Source organism: Passer domesticus, chromosome 11, assembly GCF_036417665.1.
Source record: "Passer domesticus isolate bPasDom1 chromosome 11, bPasDom1.hap1, whole genome shotgun sequence".
NCBI lineage: Eukaryota > Metazoa > Chordata > Aves > Passeriformes > Passeridae > Passer > Passer domesticus.
In genome coordinates this window covers 20566687-20590650 of record NC_087484.1, presented here as the reverse complement: position 1 = coordinate 20590650, position 23964 = coordinate 20566687, and the positions used below count along the sequence as shown (strand labels likewise).

Below are 23964 nucleotides of genomic sequence, written 5' to 3'. Positions count from 1 at the left end.
GCTCCTCATCTGAAGAACAGGGGCTGTCTCCTCCCCTGGTGGCTCTGGGGACATCCCTGACCCAAAGACCCACAAGATCCCTGCAGAGGGGCTTTGTCTGTCTTTGCTTTCCCTGACTGGTTCTATCTGCCACAACCTCAGAGCAGATTCTCCAAAGGATGAACAATTCCAAAGACACTCGTGTTTTATCCTTGCAAATAATTAATCAGGGATAATTAATCTTCCCTGAGGATGCAGATCTGAGCATGAGGATGCAGCAGCTGGGAATGTTTGTGGTGTCCTTCCCCCCTTCCCTTTGGTTCCTCCAGTTTGGGGCTGCAGTTTTGACTGTCCCAGGTGCCACCAGAGCAGCATTCCCTCATTGTGGCACCTGTCAGCATCCCAGGCATGCCCACCCTGTCCCCAAAGGCCATCCCAGCCCCATTTGGTGCCTTTCCCCACTGGATTTTCCCTCCAGGGATGTGCAGGGAGGGGGAGGTGGCTTTGGGATGGCAACACTTCCCAGGTGCCAGGGTAAAACTACACCTGGCAGTGCCTACAACCCCCATCCAGCCTTCCCTCCCTGGCAGCAGGGAATTGGGCACCAGGGAGGAGCTCCCAGCCATGACCACCACCAGGGACCCCAAAGAAAGAAAAGAGAGCAGGCTGAGGCTCTGGTTAGCTGGATATATTTCTGTGTTTTGTTGGTGTCTCGGGTTGGTTTTCACAGAACGCTTTGCAGTAGAGGAAATTGCGGATTCGCAGCCCACGGGAGCGGCGCTGGCACCGGCACCTCTGCTCCCATCCCTGCTCTGCCCGACGGCTTTCACCGCTCCCATCCATCACTTGCATTTGCTTTAACCTTTTTTTTTATTGTGTTTGGCTTTTTTTATTTTTCCCTTTTTTTTTTGTTCTTTTTAACCATTTCTCAAGCTTTCTCCGAAGGAACAGCCACTGGCTCTCGGCTTGCAGGAGACTACGGAAGAGCTCTGGGACACGGGGGATGGTTTCCTTCTTCCACCTCGCAGCTGACTTGGTCGAGATCATTTTTCCAACTCGTTTTTTTTTATTACAAAAATAAAAAAATGCTCCAACTATCAGTTTTACAAGGCATACAAAAATCTCTAAAAGGGCAACACAAGCGCAAGGTGCTGAGGTACGAAAACCTGAGGTAGTTTTTCTGTGTGTGTGTGTGTTTTGAGAGGGTTATTTGGGTTATTTTTCATTTGAAGCCAATTTTGCTGGTGGGGTTTTCCAGCCCTGGGCTGACAACCTCTTGTAAATCTGTTTTTTTCACCCATTTCCCCCTCCTCTCCCTGCAACAGGGATCTTTTCCCCAAAGATCCCAGTCCAAAGCAGGCAGGGCTGGTGCTGCCCATCATTTTCCAGGGATGTCAGTGCTGGGCAGTGATGGAGAGAGGACAGACAGACAGAATGGGGGGACAGAACGGATGCAAATCCCGCTTTTGGAGTCCAAAGCAAAGAGGAAAAGGTGTGTGAAGGAGAGGAACAATTCCTACACGAGGAATCTTCTTGGCTCCTACAGGCCCTGCTCTTCTCAAAGCCCTTCAGAAACTGCTTTTTAACACTTATTTAGTATTTTTTTTTCCCTGCTGGCAATCCTACAGCTCTGCTCTACGGTGCATTAGAGAACCAATGAACCAGCTCCTGCCATTAAACCTCTAGAAAAGCCTGCTTTTGCTAAAACCAAACAGCCCCCCCTCCCCCAGAACATTTTTAAAAAGTGAGTTAAAAAATAAAACCTAACAAAACTTAAAAATCGGCGTTAGTTTCGTTACTGATACATTAATCCTAAATTAACGAGCGCCGCGGCCCCCGGCTGGGCTGGCTCCTGCGGGGTGGAACGGGCAGCTTTGGGGAGAATTCCAAACAAAAAACCACCTCTCTCTGCCTGTGTTGGTTCCACGGAGGGGGAGCGATGGAGTAAGGCGGAAGCTGCGGGATGGAGAGAGCCCCCCGTGGCCGGCCCTGCGCTGCCGGGGGGCTCGGGGCTCTTTGGTTTGTCCCCTGGCCTGCTGGGCTCCGGCGCTGGCGGCGGGGGTTACATTGGGTTACATTCTTGGGTGGTGCTGGCGGGAGCCTCACTTGCTGTGCTGCGAGGCCGCGGCTCCCTGAGCGTGTTTGTGCTCCTGCTGCTTCACCTGCTGCACGATTTCCCTGATCTTGCGCTGGGCAGTCTGGGGGGGGGGGGCAAAAAATTCACCAGAGTTGAGCCCCCACCAAGCACAACAGCACCACAATCCTACAGATTTTTACACCAGGCCAAGCACCTGAGTGAGTCTGTGATATGTGAGGATGTGCTAAAGCAAGGGTTTGGCTTGTTCTCCCATCACTCAAGATTTTGGGGTGTCACCACATCCTCGCAGTCATGAACCCAGCCTGGTTAGATGCACCCAGGTGGGATGCAGGAGCCATTGCCACCCCGTGTCCAAGGCACAAATTTTGGCTGAATCAAGCCGATCTTTGATTTTAATGCAGCCAAAAACCCCTTCAGTGCATCCTGGGTGCACAGAAGCCACTCAGAGCAGCTCAGGGGATGTTGTGCTTGGTGGCCTTCCTCAAACTGGGAATGCTGGGAGAGCCACGGCCAAACCTTACCTGACTGGCAAAGAAATGCCCAATGATTTTGACGATGACCTCCTCGTTCTCGTCCGGGGTTTGGTCTCGCGGCACGATGACTTCTGCGCTCGTTAAGTTCTGCAGTTCATTCACCTGAGCAAACCACAGAGATCCAGGCTTTGCTGGGGAACAGCCAAAACCCTCCACTGCTGGTGCCACCCCAGCTCTGAGCCATGGCACCAGGCTGCTGTGGCTTACACCCTGTTCCCTTGGGATGGCTGCCATCCAACAACCACCCCCAGGACACGGGGCTGGGACTGAGACATCACTGACACCACAGAGCACCTGGCCAGAGGGGATGGGATGGACAGGGGATGGATGGAGGATGGATAGGAGACGGACAGGGGATGGATAGGGGATGGATAGGGGATGTCCAGCCCTCTATTCCCAAGGCAGGTGGAACCCCACACAGCCCCACCTACCGTCTTGCCACCTTTGCCGATGACGCGGCCGGCGGCGAAGGAAGGCACCTTGATGTGTGCTTCAAGCTTCACTTCTTCTTTTGGGTTAAAGAAGTTCTCCTCTTTCAGCTTCCCAAATATTCGCCCCTGGGCCTGGAGAGGGCACAAAAGGGACACAGAGGTGGTGGGCAGCATCCTGGAGGTGGCCTGCTGTGCCCTTCATTCCCACAGGCAATGATGTGGTCCCAAAGCGTGGTCCCAAGCTGAGAAGCCCCCCTGGCACGGTGGGGACCGAAGGGATGCTCTCAGCTTGCCCCTGCCCACGTCCCCAAGGCAGCCCCCACCCTGTGGCCCTCGCACCTTGAACTGAGCCTCAGGTGGCCCCGTGATGATCACCATGCGCTCGCTGGCATCCGGGCCCTCTGCCGGGGCGATCTGCAGAAGGACGGGGAAGGAGCATGAGTGTGACCCCTCCTGGGCAACACCTCCCCTCTGTGGGATGTGCCCCCACTCAGGGACCCCCCCATGCAGAGCCACCTCCCCACCCGAGCCGTGGTGACAATCAGGATGCTGCAGGACTGTGCTTCTACTCATTTAGGGAGCAAAACCATTCACCAAGGGCTCCCTTCTCTACCCTCAGCAGTGGGAAGGGGAAACTGAGGCACAAAGCCCTGACCCAGCCCCTCATTCCCGCTCACCTTGATGGAGGCGCCAGCAAACCGTGCCAGCTGCTTGATGTGCTGCCCCTTCTTCCCAATGATGGCCCCCACTGCCTGTGTTGGGATGAACAGGTTCACAACCTCCTGCTCGGGCAGCTGCAAAGGGCACGGAACAGCCACAGGGTCAGGGGAACAGCTGGACCAGGGGGCTGCTCCCCCTGCCAGCATTCCAGGCTTGAGGAGGTGGTGGGATGGGTTGGCCAGGGTTGGGTTGGGTTCTGTTGAGTTGAGCTGTGGTCCTGCCCTCCCACAAGGTGCCCAAGGGAAGAGCTCATGGCAGGAGGTGCCAGGGCACTTTTGGGGAAGGGAAACTTACGGGGTGCTGGTGGGGGAAGGCGCCAGCTGGGGGGGCTCCATACAGACTCGACAGATAGGCTGAGGAGCCCTGTGGTGGGAGAGAAAATGAGGGACAGTGCCATCAGTGATGTCCTTGAGCTGCCAGTCCCTTCCCAGCACCCCGACATGGGGAGTGTGTCACCACCAGGAGTGACACCAGGGATACAGTGAGCATCCCTCATCCCCTGAAACCCCACCAGGAGAGTGCAGGCACATCCAAGGATGAGCTGCAGCCTGGATCCTGTGCCTATGGCACTGCACGAGGCTGGAATGGGGATGGGAGCTCCCAGTTAACCCCAGTCCCTCCCCACTGCTGGTTTTTTGGCTTTGTCCTGCTGATGTTTGTATCAGAAAAAAAGATTTGGCCTCATCAGGGGGCTTGAAAAAGGCCACACAAAGCTTTGGGGTGAAGGATCCCACACCAAACACTGCCCTTCAGGAGATCTGTCCCACTCCTCTCCACCACACCCCTGAATAATTCCCACAGCTATCTCCCAAAGGCTGTGGATACAGGCACAGCACCCTCCCTCCACAGGCTGAGAGTGACCAGCCACCCCTCCTGGAGCCCCCCAGAGCCACCACAAGCCCCCCACATCCTGCCAGGCACTCACCGTCCTCCTCCGCCCGCTCTGCTGCTGGCATCCCAGGGAAAGAAAACAGCACAGGTAAATTAACCCACAGCTCAGAACGAATTATTTAGGGACTAACAGAGGCAGCCCACAGCACCTGAGTGACCTGGGATGGACCTTCTCCACCAGCACCTTGGCCATCTTGCTCTCCTGGCACTGCACCATCCCTGCCACTGTCACCCCAGGGGTTGTGAACAGCCTTGCCCAGGTCCCAGCACCCCAAGAACAAGAAGAACCCTCCCCTGTGAGCTGGGGTGGAGACTGGCTCCCCACAACACAGCCCCTGGGGTGCCAGGCAGGGTCCAGGCTGATGGCAGTGGACGCACAGGGTGGGCTGCTTGTCCCCTCCAGCCCTGTGGCCACACCCGGGGGCTCTGGTGGCCACCAAGACTCAACCCACAGGGCACAACCCAGTCCATACCATCACAGTCCAGTGGTGGGACTGGGGCCAGGACTGAAGACCACCTACATGGGTTTTCCATGCTCTCTTCAGAGAGCAGCACCCTTGGGACACAGTCCTTAAACATTGGTGGAACCCAGCTCAGAACAACACAGGGATGCAGGGATGCAGCACAGCCCAGGGATGCAGCTGATATTCCCAGGGGCTTGCCACCTTCATTCCCTGCCCTCTCCACTTTGCTGCTGTGATCAGCATCCCCCCAAAACGGCCCAGAGTCAGAGCTGCCCAGGAGGTGGCTCCCACAGCTACAGTGTCCACCCAAACCCAGCAGCTCCAGAGACCAGAACACCCACACTCACTGCAAAGGGGTGGTAGGGGGTGGCAGCCGCAGCCCCTCGGGCCCCTGGGGTGGACGGCAGCATGGACAGCCCTGTGGAGAAGATGCCCAGAGCACTGAGGTTCAGTCCTGGGATCAGGTTGGCCTGTTGCTGGGAAAGGAGAGACACGGATACAGGTGTGAAAGGAGTGCTGGGCTTCCCAGCCCGGGGTGGGCGAGGCCCAAGCCTTGCTGTAACCTCCCCTCTGAAGCTCTAGCAGCCTGCAGGAGGAGCAGGCAGGGCTGAGCTTACGTTGACGGCCACCACGTCGCTCTCGTAGGCCTCGCGCAGCTTCTTCATGATCTCCACCTCGGCCTTGGAGCAGGCCTCCGTGCTGCCCTTCACCGTGATGGTGCGCTCGGGGTTGTAGATGGTCAGATCCTGCAAACTGCCCCCCGGGAAAATCCAGAGGCACGGTTACACTCCTTCTTCAAGTCAGGGAAAACCCCGGGAAAACTCAAATCACAACTGAAGGTTCCCTGAGAGCCAGGCGCCCTCGCCCTGCCCGACACCTGGGATGAGGAACATCCACCCGGGACAGGGAATGCACGTGGGAGGACACAGCTGCTCTGTTTTTTAACCCCAGCACTGCTTGTACCATGTTGGACAGAATGGGGGGGCCTGGTATCCACCAGGACTTCACTGAATCATTAAATCATGGAATGGTTTGGGTTGGAAGGGATGTGAAAACACATCCATCCCTGCCATGGGCAGGGACAGCTCCCACTATCCCAGACTGCTCCAAGCCCTGTCCAACTTGGCCTGCAACACTCCCAGGGATGGGGCAGCCACAGCTTCTCTGGGCTATCTACCAGGGAGCAATTCCTTCCCAATATCCCATCTAACCCTGCCACCTGACCGTGGGAAGCCATGCCCTCGGTCTGACACAGGAACTTACGGGGAGATGGTGATCTTTGTGCCCGTGTCCTGCTCAATCTTCTTGAGGTTGCGGCCCTCCTTGCCAATCAACCTGCCCACCAGGCTGTTGTGTGCCAGGATTTTCAAGGGAATTTCTTCTGCTCTAAAATGGATTTAAAAAAATCAAATCTGAAGGTCCACCCAGGCAGCACAGGAATTTCCAGCCACAGGTAGTAAGGACGTGTTGGGAAGGAGAAGGACCACCACCAGCATGCCCCACCACGCTTTGGCTGAGGCAGGAGCACTCACGATTTTGTTTCATCAGCCTCCTTCTGCATGATATCCAGGATCATGCGGCACGCCTCCGAGCAGCCCTCCGGCGTGGCGTGGATGGTGATGGGCTTCTCGGCAGCGCCGGCGTTCTCCTTGCGATGGATGTCAACCCTGCGGCGAGACAACCAGCAGAGAGCAGCCCCTCAGATGGGTCTGGGGTCACGCAGAGGCTTTTGAGAGCTCAGGAGCTGAGAAAAACTCATTTCAACACTCGCTGAAGCTTTGGGGTGAACCTGGGTCTCAGCTGCATCTACCATCACCCGGCTCACGCCAGCCCAGGCAGCGTTTGGTTTCGGGCGGTTTGGATCGGATTTGGCCCACGTTCGCCTGTAGGACCCGAGGTCCTGGAAGCTGAGGGGTGTCACAACATCAACCAGTGCATAGAGGGGGCAGAACAAATCCTCAACTGGACAAAGCCCTGAGCAACCTGCTCTATCCTCTCTGACGCCAGCCCCGCCTGGAGCAGGAGACCGCGTTGGAGGCCCTGCCGGCCTCCGCCTCTCTGCGCACAACACCCGAGGCTGTCCAGCGACCACGTCCTTCACAGAGGGCACTTACCCGTGGGCAGCGTCTGTCACGACACGGAGGCACCCGGCAACAACAGCGCTGGTACTCACGCCCTTCCAGGGGAGACCAGAAGGCTCCCGTGCGCAGCGGCAGGGACCGTGCTCTACTCCTCCGGTCCTCCCTCAGCTCATGGCGGGAGGAGGCACGGCCTCCAGCTCGCTCCTCACGCTCAACCGTACCTGGCAAAGCCCTGAGAGAGAGGGAGAGAGGAAAGCAGGGTAGGAGACTCCCGCACCTCAACCACGCGCCTTGGGCAACAGGGGGAAGAGCCTTTCTGTCTTCTCCGCGCGATCCACGCGCTCTTCCCGCCGGAGGGTGATGCCGTGCGGCCATCCTGCCATCGGCCACCACCTTGGTGTCCCTGTCACTGCTGCAGCCACGGCCAGATCTTCTGAGCAGGTGCAGACATGGCAGCTCAGCCACTCCAGAATGCTGCCAGGGCTCAGCTCTGACACGGCGGGTCCCCTACGGCCACGTCTCCCAGGTCCTGTCCCAATGGGATCATCCAGGGTGCTGCTGCACGTGCCAGGCCAAGGGCTGCGGGGCAGTCACCACACAGCCAGGACTCTGTGGGGTCCAGGTGAGTTTGCACAGGTCAACTCTTGAAGAGCCAGCAGGTTGGAACATGGATGGTGGAAGGGGAGCCTCTCCTGAGAGAAGGGCAGGGCCAACCCTGCTCCAGAGGGACCCCAGAGTGGTTCCATCCAAGCACTGAACAGGGAGGGAAGACAGCGTGATTCCCTTCGTAGGCTCCATCTCTCCAGATCTCCCGTGGCTTCAGCTGGTGCTCCCAGCCATGGAGCTCCCCCAGGCTGGCCTGGAGGATCTGTTCCCAGCAGGCACAAGGACACGTGCTGCCACCCTTTCAGTGGGGACAGGGTGAACACGTCATGACGGCCACATGAGGCTATGACAGACCACGCTGATGCTCCCAAGGAGGGGGAATTGATGAGGAATCCCAACAAACCCCACAGATGGGAGCCACGCAGCTCCTTGGACCCACGAGCAGCTGGGGCTGGTGGAGAGGAGAACACGGCTGAGCCTCGTGCCAGAGAGGGACCAGGTGCCATGAAGTGCTGAATGGAGGCACCGAGGTGATGAGGACCTTGCACAGCCTTGGAAAGGGGCACAAGCCAGGTTCCTGGCTGACCAACCCATCCCACATCTGGATGTGTGGGCTCACTTGCCAGAGAGAAGAAAGGATGCCAGGAAGAGGCCACTGCTTTCAGGCCCCAGAGAGTTGGAGAAGGGAGAGCTCTGGAGCTCCCAGCACATCGCAGTGCCACTGCTGAACTGCTCCATTCCACCAGGAGGATGGAGAAGGGGACTTTCAGTACCTTCACCCCATCACCAGGTGCTGCAGGGAGGGATGACCGGGGCTGGGGGACAGGGTTTGCCAACGGTGCAGCAGGAAAAGCCTCCAAGAGACCTTAGGGCGGGCTGGGAATGCTTCAGGGAGTGGCTGCCATGAGGGACAGCCCTCTCCAGGTGGACAACAGAGTGTGCCTGTAGGGTTATCCTGGTCCCGTGGCTGCTGGGTAGCCATGATCCTCTCCTCATGGAGTTCCAAGGGCTGTGGAAGGTCACCTGCTGGGGTGGGCTCTTGGTCTGGGCTTCTTCATGGAAAAAGATGGTTCAGCCTGGGGACAGCTTTTCCTCCTGGGGCTCAGAAGCATCTTTGGGATCTCTATGTGTGGAACCAGGGGTGAAATCCAACGTGACCAGAGGAATCCAGAAGCCAACATCGCTCTGGGGAGGAGCAGGGGCCGGGCAACAGGATTCCACCCTCGGATCATCACCAGCAGATGAGGGTGGCCTGGGCAGGGACAGTGTGGGCTGACACCCAGAGTGAAGGACAGCGGCTCCAGTGACTGCCTGGGATGGATTCCTGAGGGTTCCCTTCACCCAAGCCTGAGCAGAGGCAGTGCAGGAGAGGGCAGAGCACTGAGCAGGACCTTCCTCCACGGCACCGGGTCTTCGGGGCAGGCACACGGAGCCACCCCACAAGGAGGGACAATTCACTGTCACAAACTGCTCCAAGCAACAGCATTTGGTTTTGTGGTCGGGAGAAACTGGCACCTTCCCACCTTCCTTGCTAGGCTCAGGGCTTGGAAAGGGCAAATTCCATTTGTGGGTGGTGAGGACACAGCTACACCTGCTGCTCATCTCACCAGGACTCACCTGGAGAAGGGCTTGCAGCCAACCAGGATCTGCTCTCAGCTAGCAGGTGGCCACGCCCTGGGGCAAGCCAGGCTCCAAGAGCTCCTCTCCCTACTCCTCTGCCCCCTTTCTGTACAAACCTCTTCCTGCCAACCCAGCGCCAGGGCTTGGCTCGTCTCTCTACCTCCAGCCACACTACTACCAAAGATTTGCCTCTAAAAACTCCTCTGAGAACTAGGATGCTCTGGGACAGGAGTCCTACGTGCCATGGGATCACCAGGTTCAGGATGATGAGCACAGGAGAAGACAGCTTGGGGTTAAACACAAACACACCTGGGCAGGAACAAACCATGCAGGAAAACCATGCAGAGAATGAGCGGTGAGATCAGGAGAACAGCAACAAGAGAAACATGGAAAACTTTGGCAAGACAACCCCGCTTTTTGGGTTTTTTCCTTTTTTAGTTCAAAAATAAACACATTAATAGCTAAAAAGGGCTTCAAACAGTTACAAAAGCCCATCCTTCTCGTGGCAGTGCTCCCACAGCGTCCCTTTCCCCTCAACAGCTCTAGCCCATATGGGATGCTGCAGGATGGGCAAATCCCATGAACAAAAACCACTGCACTGAGGATTCACCTTTAGGATTTTATCCCCAAACTTGCCATTTCACCCTAAAGCCTCATCCCCAGCTGTTCTCATGAGGCTTTAGGAACTCATTCCAGGCCTTTTCCAGCACGCATCCCCCTCTTGCCGCACCCAGACCACCCTGGCCAGCAGGAATGGTTCAGCACCTGAGCTCTGCCACCACCCCCTGAAGGCTGCACCCCAAGAAACCAGCAGTGGCTGGCACTCCAAAGCCCCCCCAGCACAGGGAGAACCCCAGCTGGGACCTACAGCACCCTAGGGAAGGAAACAAAACCATCGGAAGTACTTACTTGGACTGGGTTTGCTTAGTAAGGTTCTTTATGGTCAAGCCCTCCTTTCCTATGATCGCACCAACAAACTGCGTGGGCACCAGCATCCTCAGTGGGAAATCGAGCTGTTTGGGCTGCGAGGAGCCCCCCGGGGAGGAGCCCCGCTCCCTGGAAGAGTGGCCCCCGCGGCGGGATCGCTGGGGGGGCGGAGGGGAGCTCACCTCTTCATCCGGGATGTAGGAAATCTTGAAGGAATAGTTCTCAAACTGGTGGTCGCTCAGCTTCTCTATTGCTCTGCAAGGCAGGGGACATGCAGGGGGTGGTGAGGGGCTCCCCGAGGATGGGTTCCCCTCCAGCACCCCCACCACACGTAGAACATGGTTCCCACCTTCCATCTTCCTCCCTCCCCAGGCTGGAGAAGGTGGCCATGGGAAGCCAGAGCCCCACACTTTTCCCACGAGGAGCAAGCCCCATAGCCTGGTGGGGACATCATTCCCTTCCACGTGGGCCACGCCAAAGCTGGCACATGACTTTTCCCTCCAGCAGAGAAGGGATGGCAGCCCAGGGACCTGCCCTTCACCTGGGCAGTCCTTGCAGCATGGGAATGGTGTCACAGGCTCTTTGGACATGGCAAAGGTGACAGAGCGGCTCCGAGCCACCAGGGAGAAGGATGCAGCACGTGGTGGGAATCCTGACTCCCTTCTGGCTGGATGAGGCTGAAGGCAGCACCCTGACTCCTCACCCCTCAAGCCCCTCCTCAGCTGTGATGTTTGGCCATGCTGGTGTCTGCCATGACCCTGCTTGGCTTCAGCTTGCCAGGCCTGAATTCCACATCCTCTGAGGACTTCTGCAGCTTCACCATCTTTTTCCTAAGTCCAAAAAACCTCTTATCCCAAAGCATCAAGCACTGCTGTGCGGGGGAAACTCTTTGTCTTTATTGTCACACCTCCCAAGACCATGGTGGGATTTTTGGGGCTGTCTTGTGCAGGACCAGGATTTGGACTCAGTGATCATTGGGGGTCCTTTTCAGCTCAGGGGACTCCATGATTCTAAGACACTCATGTCATGTTTATCTGTGGTCCACAGCACATCCAGCCGAGGCTGGAGGCACCAGAAGGATTCTCCTCTGCCCTCCTGGACCAGCAGATCACTGTCCCCATCTCTGTCCTCACTTACCCAGCACCATGATGGGTTAACTCAGGTGGGAAACTGGTAGAACATCCATCAACAAATGGACTCACAAAAGCCTTTGGGACCTGGGATCTGCTCTTGACCATATAAAAAACACCCTGGCCACTAATAATAATAAGCTCACTACTTATTGGCCAGTCTCCAACACAGGGCTGAGGTCTCCACAAGACTGGAACAAAACATTTTGTTTGGAACCATGCTTCCACTTCTGAAATAACCCCTAATCTGTACTACCCCATCTCCCATGCCAGGGGAGAAAGCAGAGGACAGCCCAGTGGTGGGACAGCTCAGAGAAGCCTGGAAGACACCTGGGATCCCTTGGGAAAGCTGGTGTGGTGTGAAACCAAGGGCAAACCAAACGAAACCAAAGCCCACTCACAGTTTTGCCTCCTCCTTCGTGGCGTAGGTCACGTTGACAACGGCAGTTTCTGTGTCTGTGTTCACTGTGGGAGCAAGAGAGGCAGAGTTGGAGCAGGGATGGGAGAGCTGCCACTGCTGCTCTCAGCATGCTCCAGAGGGGGATACAGCTGGGATGGGGGAGGGAGATGCCTGCCCTGTGTTTTCCCCCAGCACAAAGACTGGGTTGGATCCATGGCTGGATCCAAGCAGAATGCAAGGCTGGACATCCCCGACCCACCAGTGGGTCCCAAGCTACACTCAGCTCATTTCTGCTTGCAGGGATAATACGTTTTTCAATTTTTCAGGGACCAGGAGCACTTCTAGGAATGGTGGATGGATGGCTCACATCATCCCACCACTGGACAGGTGGCCCCACCTCCACCAGCAGGATTTCTGTCCAAAACCCATTTCAGACCAGTGTTGCCAGTCTGGTTATCCAACTAGGTTTCATCCCAGTGGGCTTTCTGCAGCCTGGGTGGAGCTGGGGAGCAGCACAGGGAGTTTTTCAGGGATGGGGACCATGCTGGACCATCTTACCTTGCTCTACATTCTCCACTGTGCCATACTGAGCTAAGAGGCCATCCAGCACCTGGGGACAGAGCAGCAAAGCGGGCAGGTGAGGCCCCAGGCAGGCAGGGCAGGAGCCCACTCCACCCACAAACACCCCCCAGCACCACCCACCTGCATCCATCACCCCAAAGCCGACCCAGCACTCAAAGCTGGCCCACAGCCCTGCTCCCAAAAGCAGGCAGGAGCTGGAGCCCAGCTCAGGCTCCCTCCCTGCATTATTGGGAAGTTAAAGGGTGGCCCACGTGCAGACCACGTGCTCGTGCTGCTGGGGAAGGAGATTAATGGGAAGTTTTTGGGATCAGCCACTTCTTACCTCCCACTGTAGGTGGGGAGGGATGTTTCGGATCTGGATCTTCCTGCTCCTGCAAAGACAAAGCCCTGGTTAGGGTCTGCAGGCACTCACAGCAGGGGGAAAAGCCTCTCTGGGAATCAGACAGCAGCTGCTGACAGCTTCCCAAAGCATCTCCACACCGAGGCAGGGCAGCTCATCCCCAGGGAAAGCCATTTACTCCTGGTTGTGCCCTGGTCACCACTGGGTGAAGCTCTCTCTGGAATGCTCCCTCCTCATGCTGGCTGTCAGGTTTCCAAGGAAACCTCCTGAAAGGAGCCTCTGCAGAGTCATGACCGCACAGGGATGCACAGACAGCCCTGCCCACGCTGCTCTGGGCTGGGAGCAGGACCCCAGCCCGCCAGGGCCTGCCCTGATACACCTTGAGGAGAGCTCTCCAAGTGGGAGATGAGGCTCACCACTTCCCAGCAACCTGGGGCTGCTTTCCTTAGGGAAACCCAAGTAAATATCCTTGTAAGTCCGAGCTTGGAGATGGCCAACACACCCAGCCTTGTCCAGTGGCACTTCCAAACTCACAGGACAACATGGCTCACTCCCAGCCTGGCTGTTGCTCCATTCCCAACCAGGCATGGTTTCATTCCCAACCTTGCTATGGTTGCATTCCCAAACTGTGGCTGCATTCCCAAGCTGCCATGGCTTCATTCCCCACCTGGCTGTGCACAGAAAGCCCCCAGACATCTCCCCAGCCTGGCTGTGAGACGTGCTTGGGCAGTGACAAGTTGTGACACAACCCAATCCATGGAGGATCCAGCCAAGCCATGAGCCACGAGCCACCCTGCTGCTGGAAAGTCGGAAAATCATAAAGAAAGGCTTCAGAAAACCAAGCTGCTCTCCTTGCCAGGCCAGCCCTTTGCAAGTTCCCATGTGAAACAGTCCTGGTGAGAACAATTCATTAGCATAACAATCTATTCCTAGGTGAAACACAACTAACACCTGTACAAACTGTTTTTATATTGTTAGATAGAAAAATGAAAACTACCAATCAATACAGGGTAACAACTTGTTAATAACCAATAAAGTAACTGGCAAGAAAACTGCTGACCAATTGGAGTCACACACAAGGTCTGTAAAACTGCATAAAAGCAAGTTATGTGAATAAAAAATGGAGTCCTGTGTGATTTATTCCAACACCAGCCAGATCAGCATTCCCAATCCTGCCTAGAGTCACTCAGCTCCAACCACAGCACTGCCTGATGTTCTCACCAGGTCCAGCTCTGGGGCTCTGAGCAGAGCATAGCTGGACCACCCCTCCCAACACCAGGGATGGCCCTCCTGACCAAGCCACCCCTGCACACACAGCCAGGATCCAGGAGCTGAGCAGCTGCTGCAGGCTGCTTTTGTGAAGTTTTCTTTTCCCTGGGATGAGTTCAAAGAGGCTGCTTGGAAGGACAGGGCCCACCAGTCTGAGAGTTCCATGGAAATACAGAGGCAGCCCCAGCTGATGGCCACAAAAACCCAGGGGCTTTGGGCCAATTCCTGCAGGACAAGGAGGCAGGAGGAGGTGGAAGAAGACACCAATAACCTGATCCCACAAAGAACCTTCAGCCATTGCGAAACAAGACTTTCCAGCTCTGGTCCCTGCTCTCACAACTCATTGCACAGCCAAACCCCGAGCCCCTGACAACAATTTTGGCAGATAGAGTACCCTGGGTAGTTTGGGGCCAGACACCAGGGCTAGCAAGGCAAAGGCAGGGAAAAGGATGTTTTTTGAGATGTGGGCTGTCAGGGCAAGACAAACCCCACAGCTCACCCTGTGAGAAGGACCAGGGACAAGCAGGTGAAACCACCAGGGAGCCTGGTACCTCCTGGGGCTGCTCAGGCAGGGTCAGTGGGACAACAAACCCTGTGCTGGCACCAGGTGTGCTCAGGAAAAGGCTCCTGTCCCCAGGTGCCACCAGGGGTTTCACAGCTGGGAACCCCAGAATCCCTGTGAGGGTAAGAGCAGGATTTGTCCTTTCCCACCCCCAGCCATGCCCACCCAGGCCAGGAAGGAGGCAGGAAGGAGGACCTGGCCCAAGGGAGGCCCTGGCAGTGATGATCCTGCTCTGTTCCCCTGAACAGACCTGAACCCTTCTCCTGCCATTGTCACCCGTCCGTTGGCCGACGCTGTTCCCAGCATAAACATCCCACAGGGACCACTCCAGAAAATGGGACATGTTTCATTGTTAAAAGCCACCAGCATTTCCCAGAGGGTCTATTTTAAGAAGCCCAGGTCCTGCCTGGATACTCAGCTCCCAGGAGACTGCTCCTGCCTGCTCCAAGAGACACATCTCCCTCCTGAGCTGATGGGTGCCACACTGCCAGGCCAGAGGGCCTTAACAAATCCCAGCCAGCCCCAAACCATGGGAGAGAGCTGGACACGCTGCCCAGGCACCCCCACCACCTCCCAGAGCCAAACCTTCATCCCAAGGTGCCACTGCTCAGCTCCAGGCCAAAGCATCACCACAGCCACCCCCCTCTCCCAGTGTGGGATGCCTGGGATGCTCCAGGCTGGACCACAGAGGAGCTGCTCTCCATTTGGGGTTTATTTGGCTCAGCCCACCTGTTACCAGAGCCCAGGGGACACAGCGCACTTGGAAGGGGCACATCCAAGAGAAACCAGCACAGCAGCTGGACACAATTCCTTTGCCACTCCTGGAAAAGCTCTGCCTTGAACTGAATTGTCCCAGAGCCATCATTTCCCTACTCCTCTGCCAAGGGAGATGCCAGGGGAGATGGCAGAGCAGCCCTGGTCTCCCCTGGTGCTGCCTCACCCTCCTGGCCCAAACAGAAAGATCCCAAAACACCAAAAACACCCAAACAGAAAGATCACAGCAGGTGCCACATAACCCCACTTCCCAACGGGACACAACAGCATATTCCCACTTCCAACATCCCTCCAAAACAGTGCACAGCATCTAAGGACACCCAAAGGGCACTCAGCTCCCACGGGCAGGATTCCCAGCAGCTCAGCATCACCACTCAGCATTTAAGATAAGGTTACTTATCTTAAATACTCCATTGCTCCTGCTGGGTGTGCTCATGGCTCCTGTAACTCCACACCTGGCTGAAGCAGGGCTGGACCACACCCAGCCACCAGTGATGGAGCCAGGGATGCACACCTGGAGCCATGACAGGTGGGTGAGTTATCCCCAGGGGCTTGGGGAATAACTCAGCCATTCCCAACACCACTCCCAGCAAACCTTTGTGGCAGAAACCCCCTTTATTTTGATCTTTGTTTTTATTTTAGTTTCATTTTCCCAAACCCCAGGGATCAACTCCAGGGCATGCACAGGGCCACGTTTCACCCACCCTGTTTTGCAGCAGACTGGTGGGAATTTAAGGAATGAAATAAATCGTAATAACCAGATGGGGGAAAAACACTCAGCTGTGTGATGCAGCTGGCCCTGCTGTGGCGAGTGCCCTCAGATAACCTGGAGAGCTGCATCCCTCTGGCTCTTCACCTCCACACACCCACCTCGCTGCCTCTGCAGCTTCAAGGGCTGAAGAAACCAGGCTCACCTGCTTCTTTCCTGATCCCAAACTGATCCCAAACTAGTCCTGCTCACCAGCAGCTCGAGGAGGAAGCAGCTCCTCCACCCCAGAGCAGGGTTGGGGTGCCGGGAGCTGCCGGCAGCACAGGGAGGATCGAGCAGTGAGTGAGGAGAATGGGCTCCTAAAATAATCCAGGATGGAGCTGTGTGTCCTGTCATGCATCCATCAGAGCACAATCACGGGGAATCAACACTATCCTGCAGGGAAAGGGGATAGAAAACCCCCAGCCATGCACGCCCTGCCAGCATCACCACTGCCAGGCACCTGCTACCTGCACTTGCTGAAACCATCCAGTAAAATGGAAAGCCTTAAAACCGGGGGTTTATTCCCCAAAATCAGGAGGATTCATGGGGTTTTGGCACAATCCCCTGCTTTTCCAGCATGGATTCCAGGGAAATAGTGGGTAACAACCCCCTCAAAATCCAGGGACACAGAAGGACAAGCATAAAAATGTCAGGAAGCTGTGAAATGAGATGAGCCACCAACTCCCTGCCCAACATCCACGAGCCCTTCCTGGATTTTCCCTTTTGGCCTCATGGATCACCCAGCCACCCCTCAGTCAAGGTGAAGCTCCAGAGGGGTTTTGTCTCCCACAAGAATTTGGGAACTAGAAACAAGCTGGCTTCAATATAAGCTCTATACTATAATAATAAAACCTCAACAAAACAATCCAATAATAAAATAATACTGTGATATAATGCTATATAGTAATATCATACAATAATATAGAAAAATAATATATAATGGTATATAATTAATACAGTGGAATATGGGGGGTGGTTTCAGCACTCTCTGCCATAAAAAACACAGATTTTTTTCCTACTCATGCTCTGTAATATCTTACTATAATAAAGCTTAAAGGGATTTCATCACCTTCCACCTTGGATCAGTGCTGAGGGCAGAGAAAACACGCTCTGCCACCTCCTGTTTTCCATAAAAATCAATTTTCAAGAGAACTGGGGGGAAAAAAAAGCAAAGGGAAAACACGCTGAAAACCCAGTGGGGGCTCTGCCTGCTTTATGAGATGTTTGTCCCAGGCAAGAAAACATCTCCAAAAAAATTACTCCCATCACCAGGCAGGGACCAAACTGTGTCCCAGCTGAATTTCCCAGCCCCAGCAGCTCGGAGCCTGAGCCAGCCACAGCCCCCTGAGCGGGCAGGGAAGGAAGGGGCTGCTGGATCTGTGACTGCTCGTTATTCCATCTATTTTCTGGCTTTACTGGGGCTCTCCTGGAGGAGTTTTGCTGTCGCCCAAGCCCACCCAGCAGCGGATCCTGCGGAGCAGCATCTCCCCGAGCATTTGGAGAGCTGTCCCAGTTTCCACCAGTTGCCAGGAGGCTGTGGCTGCTCCAGTTCCCCTCCCGGCCCGGGGGCTTTGCTCTTAAGGAATTAAAATGCCTGGCTGGAAAAGGGCCGGGCCCAGGATGGATCAACAATGGGATGGGATGCAGGGAAGCACAGCCCATCTGTCAGCCCGAGGATTAAGGGGGAAAACAAAAGAGGGTGGGGAGGAGCAGGGGGGAAAGGAGAAGGTATGAAAAGGAGGGGAAAAAAAGGAGAGGGGGTAAAAATGAGGGGAAAATAGATAAATGGGAGGGGTGGGGGGAGAAAGAAGGGGGAAAGAAAGAGGATAAAAGATAAGGGGGAAAGAAGGAGAAAAGGAAGGTGGGGGAAAAGGGGGAAGGGAGGGAAAAAGAGGGGGGAAAAGAAGAGGGGAAAAGGAGAGAGGGGAAAGAAGAAGAGGGGAGAAAAGGGGGGAAAGGAAAGGGGGAAATAAGAGGGAGAAAAAAGGGGGGGAGAAAAAAGGGGGGAAAAGAAAGAAAAAGGGAAAGAGAACGTGGGGGGAAGGGGGAATGAAGGAAAAAAGAAAAGGGAAAAGAGGAGGGGGGAAAGAAGGGAAGGGGATAAAAGATAAGGGGAAAAGGAGGGAAGGAAGATGGGGGGAAAAGGGGAAGGGAGGGAAAAAGAGGGGGAAAAGAAGAGGGGAAAAGGAGAGAGGGGAAGAAGGGGAAAGATGAGGGGGGAAAGGAAAGGGGGAAATAAGAGGGAGAAAGAAAGGGGGGAAAGAAAGGGGGGTGGGGGAAAAGAGGGAATGATGGGGAAAATAAGAAGGAAAAGAAGGAAAGGGGATAAAGATAAGGGGAAAAGAAGGAGGAAAGGAAGGTGAGGGAAAAGGGGGGAGGGAGGGAAAAAGAAGGAGGGAAAAGAGTGGAAAAAGAGAGAAGGGAAAGGGAGCGAGGGCAAAAAAGGGGGAAATGAAAGGGGAAAGGAAGAGGGGGGAAAGGAGAAGGGGAAAGATGAGGGGAGAAAGAAGAGGGGAGAAAATAAAGGGGAAAATAAGAGGGAGAAAGAAAGGGGGGGAAGAAAAAAGGGAAAAAAGAAAGAAAAAGGGGGAAATAAGGTGGGGGAAAAGGGGGAATGAAGGAAAAAATAAGAGGGAACAGAGGAGGGGGGAAAGAAGGAAAGGGGATAAAAGATAAGGGGAAAAGGAGGAGGGAAGGAAGGTGGGGGAAAAGGGGGAAGGGAGGGAAAAAGAGGGGGAAAAGAAGAGTGGAAAAGAACGGGGGGAAAAAGGGGGAATTAAAGGGGAAAAGAAGAGAGGAGAAAGAAGAGGGGGAGAAGAGGGGGAAGAAGGAAAGGGGAAAAGAAGAGAGAAAAAGTAAAGGGGGGAAGAAAAAACAGGAAAAAAGAAAGGGGAAAAGAAGGTGGGGGAATGAAGGGGAAAAGAAGGTGGAAAAGAAGAAGGGGAAAAAAGAAAGGCAGAGAAGAAGGAAAAAAGAAGGGGAGAAAGAAAAGGAGGGAAAAGAAGAGGGGAGGAAGAAACAGGAAGAAAATAATGGGGGGAAAGAAGGAGGAAAGAAAGAGGTGGAAAAAAAATGGGGGAAAATGGGAGGAAAAAGAAGGGGAAAAAAGAAACCAGGGAAAGGAAATGGAGGAAAAAGCAGGGGAAAGAAGGGATAAAATATTAATGGAAACAAAGACCCACAAGGAAAAGAATCTAAAGAAAACCAAAACTCAAACACCACCAACTTTCAGTTCACCCACACCTGCCAATTAAAATAAAATAAAATAAAATAAAATATAAAATAAAATAAAATAAAATAAAATAAAATAAAATAAATGCACTGGCGTCACCCCTGTCCAGAGCCAGCACTGGAGGCTGGGAAAGGATCAGTTCCAAAGGGATTCTCCTGGCCAGCTCCATTGGGAACAGCATCCCAGACCTATGGGAAACTGGGCACACATCCAGTGGGCAGCAGGAGGGGGGTTTCCCATCCTGGATGTGACCAACATTGCCCTGGCAACTTCCTAAGTATGTCTGTATATAAATATATATATATAAATTCTCTTTTTGTACATAAATATGTCTTAATTTTTTTTATATACTACATAGGAATATTTTGTGTATTTTATGTGATTTAATATCTTTATATAAATGTTTCATATACACACACATAAATATAGAATTACAGAATAGTTTGGGTTTGAACTTTAGTGCTCATCTAGTCCATATATCTCAGAGAAAAATATGTATTAAAAGTATATTTTATACTTATAAAATATATATATAAGTACCTTTTATATAGTGTCTTTATGCATGTAATATCTTTTATTTATATCTACATAAAAGGTACCAAATACTTTAAACACACCACCATACATTATTAATTTGTATCAATATGTAACATATTAAAAGTTTTTAAATGTATCTATGTAAGGATACAGGACTAGGTCTGAGAGCAGCCCCACTCCTAGCACCCCAAATTCAATTTTCTGCTCCCTGTGAGCATTTCCAGACACACGTGGGGAGGCTCCCGGGGCTTTTCCTGCCAAAGCACCGGGAATTCCTCTCTGCTAATTAAGCAGCTCACTAACGACAAGCAATTATTGATAAGGGAATCAAAGATGGGGTGTCCAGAGGAAGAACAAAGGGCCTGGATGTTCATCCCAAGATTTAACATCACCAAAATTTCTGGGTTGAAAAACACGGGGAAATAAGTAAATAAACCAATAAAGTAAAACCACGCAGAAAGGAGAATTGAATTGATGCTCAAAAGAGAATTATTTAAGGGTAATTCTTTTTGAAAGAGGAAAAAGTGACATAAAATCACCCCCAGCAAAGCCACTCGGGCAGCCACCTTGATCTGGGACAAAACCACCCGAGTTTTAGACATAATGAGGTATTTGTATTTAATCATTTAATATTACAGTGATTTCCAGGCTCCCCTCACCGCTCCTCACATCTCCCTCATGCTTTCCTTTCTCATTTCTGGCAATCACAGACCAAGCAGAAATTAAAAGGCACCTTCACAACCAAAACCCCCCAAATTTTACTGGTTTGGAGACAACAACTGGAGCTCTGCTACTTTTTAAACTCCTCATATTAATACAATTCTTGTATACAAGTCTGCAATGGGTTAGCTGAGTTTTACTTCCCATTTTTCACATTTTTATTTTTCTAAAATGCTCTTTCTTTACATAACTTTGTATGTTCTTTCTTTTCTATCTTTCTTTTCTATTAACATGATTTTTGAAGATTTTAGGAATACACAACCAATCTTTAAGGAGGAAGATGCTGCTGCTTCCCCCACAGCCACGCTCCAAAAAGCAAAACACTCTTGGAGTGGGATTGCTCCAAGCAAATACAAAAAGTATTCCCTACTCCTGCTGAGTTTGAAATAAATTTTTTTAAGAATTTAAAAATTGAAAGTGTTGATTAAAATACAAAGTGATTTCTTTTTCTTTAATTCCCCAAGGCACAATCCAACATATATGAGGGAAAACAAAAATTGTGAGGCTGTTGGACACTTCCTACAGCCCAGACCATGGGGATGGCAGCAGAAGGGCTGATTCCAAACCCGTGGGAGGTGAATCGATGGGCTGGGCAGGACTCAGCCTCCTTCCCACCACTGCCACATTTAATTCCTGCCTTCGGAGAAACAGAAACAACCCCTCTGCCAGCACCACCCCTCGAGGAATTCCCTTCCCTGCTTCCCGGGGCCAGATGTCCCAGGGGTTTTCCAGCCACTTCCTTATCCAAATGTATTTACACGTATACAAATCTATTGATGGCACAGCTCTGTGTTAGGTTTTAATGTATAAATTAAGCATTCCAGGTGAAGTCGGGCACGGAGGGAAGCATCGGCACCTCCTCACGTCCCCGTGACGCAGGAATGCCGAGGGATGAGAGCCAGCCCTGCTCGGGCTCTCCAAGCCAAAAACCCCGAATTCATTTCAGCAACGGGGGGATTTTTACCATTTCACTCCCTGAAATCCCAGCGTCTCTCCGGGACTCAACCACCACCATAAAAACTGGATTTTCTACAAATTTAAAGAGGGAGTGGGGGAATAAACACGACCACGTGAGGTTCCATCCCCTGCCAAAAGTCACATTACAAAAATAAAATCTATAATCTACCGAGTCAAGGCACAGCCCCCCAAACTGGGGATATTAATATAAATTAGCAGGGTAGACTTTTTTGAGCCGGGCATAAAAAGACACCGGCTTAAATTACATCTCAATAATCGGAAGAAACTTGGGAATAGAAAACTTGGAGCCAGCTGAACACAGAGCGATGTAAAATAAATCAGTATTTATTTCTGGGCCGGTTAAATGGCTTTTTTTTTTCTAATTTTAAAACTCGGGAGGAAAAGCAGACTCACCCCAGCCCCGACGGAGAATTTAAAGATGAATTCCTTGTTTACATCCCCGGCTACATGGTAAAGGTCGAGCCCTGGCTCCGTACTACGGCCCCAAACTCCCAATTTCTGGCTCCATCGCTCTTCCAAAGTCACCGCCAGCCCAACCTGAGGCTGCTGCAGGGCTTCAGCTCAGAATTGCCACACCTGGGCGTTTCTGGGGGGCTCGTCTGGAGGCTTTTTGGAAGGTAGGGAGCGTGCGATCCCTGCCGAAGACGAAATCCCACTCCGGCACACGTGATGCCGGGCACGAGCCATTCCCCCCCCGTAAGCCTCAATTACACAACAGCATTTCCAACCCCCCCGTCATTTCCAAATTAATACCCCAGCAGCAATCCCGGGCCAAATCCGCACCCACCTCCCAGCCCAGGCCGAGCCTCCGCGCCGAATTACCCGCCCGGAGCAGCCGATGGGGTTTTTCTTTTTTTGTTTTGTTCCCTTTTATCCCGACACATGACGGGGGGGAATAAAGCTCGGGATGAGGCTACGCCACACGGTCCCGGGGTTTGTTTTCCCTGCGGAACGCGGGCGCCCATCCGCCCGGCCTCGGGCACCTGATGGAAATGAGAGGGCGCGCTCGCCGCGATGCATTAAACAGAAAACGCTTCGGGTCTGGGGGTTTGGGCTGGATAAAGGGGGGGGATGAGGTGTTTGGAGAGGCAAAATTGATTAATTACCGACTAAAAAGAATAAGCTTAAGGGTGCGGGTGGCTGCGCTGCCGGGAAAACCTCCCGTGGTGGGGAGGAAACCTCCCGAAAGTGGGAGGAAAGGGGTTTTCTGGTGTTTTCCTGCTAAAGAAGAGGCTGTTTTCCCCGGGAGCGGTGGGTGAGGGGGCATGGCGGGGGTGCCCACCCGTGGGAACGCGGCCGTGGGCCGGCAGCTCCTTCCCCCGCCGCGCCGCGCCGCGCTCCGGAGCGAAAGTAAAACCGACGGGGCTCCGCCGCCCCCCCGTGCCCGCATCCCAGCGCCCGGAGCGCCCCCCGCCCCGCCGGGATGGGCACGGGCAGCGGGGCCACTCCAGGGGTGACGGCGCGGGGTTACCTGAGCTTTTTGGGCACGGAGTAATCCACTTCCATCACTTTGCCGTGCAGCTCCACTTTCCCTGCGGAGACAGCGGGGCGCTCAGCATCACCCCCCGGGATGGGGCACAGCGGCATCCCCCCCGACAAATCCCGTCCCGCCCCATCCCACCCCATCGGACCGCACCGCATGCCAACCCCCCGGCCCTCCCGGGCTGTCCCCGAGCCCCCCGCGACCCCCGGCCCCCCGGCGCTCCCCGCTCGGCGCCCCCGGGGAGTTGGGGCTGGGCACCTCGTAATCGGGTCCCCGGGGGGCCGCGGGGGGCGGCGGGGCGGCGGGGCGGGGGGCGCCGCGCCCCGGGGGCTCCCAATAAAATCGGAGAAAAAAATCAGCGAAAAATAGAGGCGAGGTCGGGAAGAGCCGGGGCGGGAGGAGGGAGGGAAGGAGGGAAAGGAGGGAGGGAAGGGGGGACCGGGAGATGCCCGGGGAGGGGGCGGCGGGGGGGGGGGGGTGATGAGGGGGTCGCGGGGGGGATGAGGGGGGCGCGGGGGGGGGTCGCTCACCCGAGAGGGTCTCGATGGCCCGGATGGCCCAGTTTTGGTCCGGGTAGTCCACGAAGGCGTAGCCGGACTTGAGGAGGACCTGGCCGGGCAGGGGCAGCTGCCGCTCCCCGAAGAGCTGCCGGAGGTCCTGGGCGGTGGCGGCGGGGCTGAGGTTGCCGATGTACAGCTGGTTCATCCTCCGGCGCCTCATCGGGAGCCCCCCGGGCTCCTCCCCGGGAGCCCCCCCGGCTCCTCCCCTGCCGGGAGCGGGACGGACGCGGGCTCGGGAGGGTCCCGCTCTGCGCCACCGGCCCCGGCCCGGCGGAGCCTCCGAGAGCGGCGGGCGG

General features: G+C 54.5%; 1 protein-coding gene across 3 annotated transcripts; it reads right to left on the bottom strand.

Annotated features, from left to right (window-relative positions):
* Positions 1–652: 652 nt before the first annotated feature.
* Positions 653–23964, bottom strand: IGF2BP2 (insulin like growth factor 2 mRNA binding protein 2). Of its 3 annotated transcripts, none has more exons than XM_064435643.1 (17): positions 23639–23964; positions 23097–23157; positions 12785–12833; positions 12439–12490; positions 11882–11945; positions 10333–10605; positions 6649–6783; positions 6380–6502; positions 5734–5869; positions 5464–5592; positions 4687–4710; positions 4056–4124; positions 3719–3835; positions 3381–3455; positions 3042–3173; positions 2599–2712; positions 653–2177 (listed from the first exon to the last, which is right to left on the bottom strand). In XM_064435643.1, the coding sequence occupies exons 1-17, from the start codon at positions 23826–23828 to the stop codon at positions 2082–2084; spliced, it is 1839 nt and encodes a 612-aa protein (XP_064291713.1). In that variant the 5' UTR covers positions 23829–23964; the 3' UTR covers positions 653–2081. The 3 variants fall into 3 exon arrangements, with proteins under 3 accessions (XP_064291713.1, XP_064291714.1, XP_064291715.1); XM_064435644.1 differs by having other exon boundaries at positions 4687–4707; XM_064435645.1 differs by lacking the exons at positions 23097–23157; positions 23639–23964 and adding an exon at positions 15720–15805 and having other exon boundaries at positions 12785–12835.

What these genes read in the sequence shown, in the direction of transcription:
- IGF2BP2 (XM_064435643.1), bottom strand. Translation starts at nt 23,828, where the DNA reads ATGAGGCGCCGGAGGATGAACCAGCTGTACATCGGCAACCTCAGCCCC. An exon ending in TCCGTGCCCAAAAAGCTCAG is followed by an intron (nt 12,834 to 23,096) that starts GTAACCCCGCGC and finishes TTGTCTTTGCAG; the next exon opens with GAGCAGGAAGATCCAGATCC. An exon ending in CCTTCCCCCACCAGCACCCC is followed by an intron (nt 3,836 to 4,055) that starts GTAAGTTTCCCT and finishes TGCCCTTTGCAG; the next exon opens with CTGCCCGAGCAGGAGGTTGT.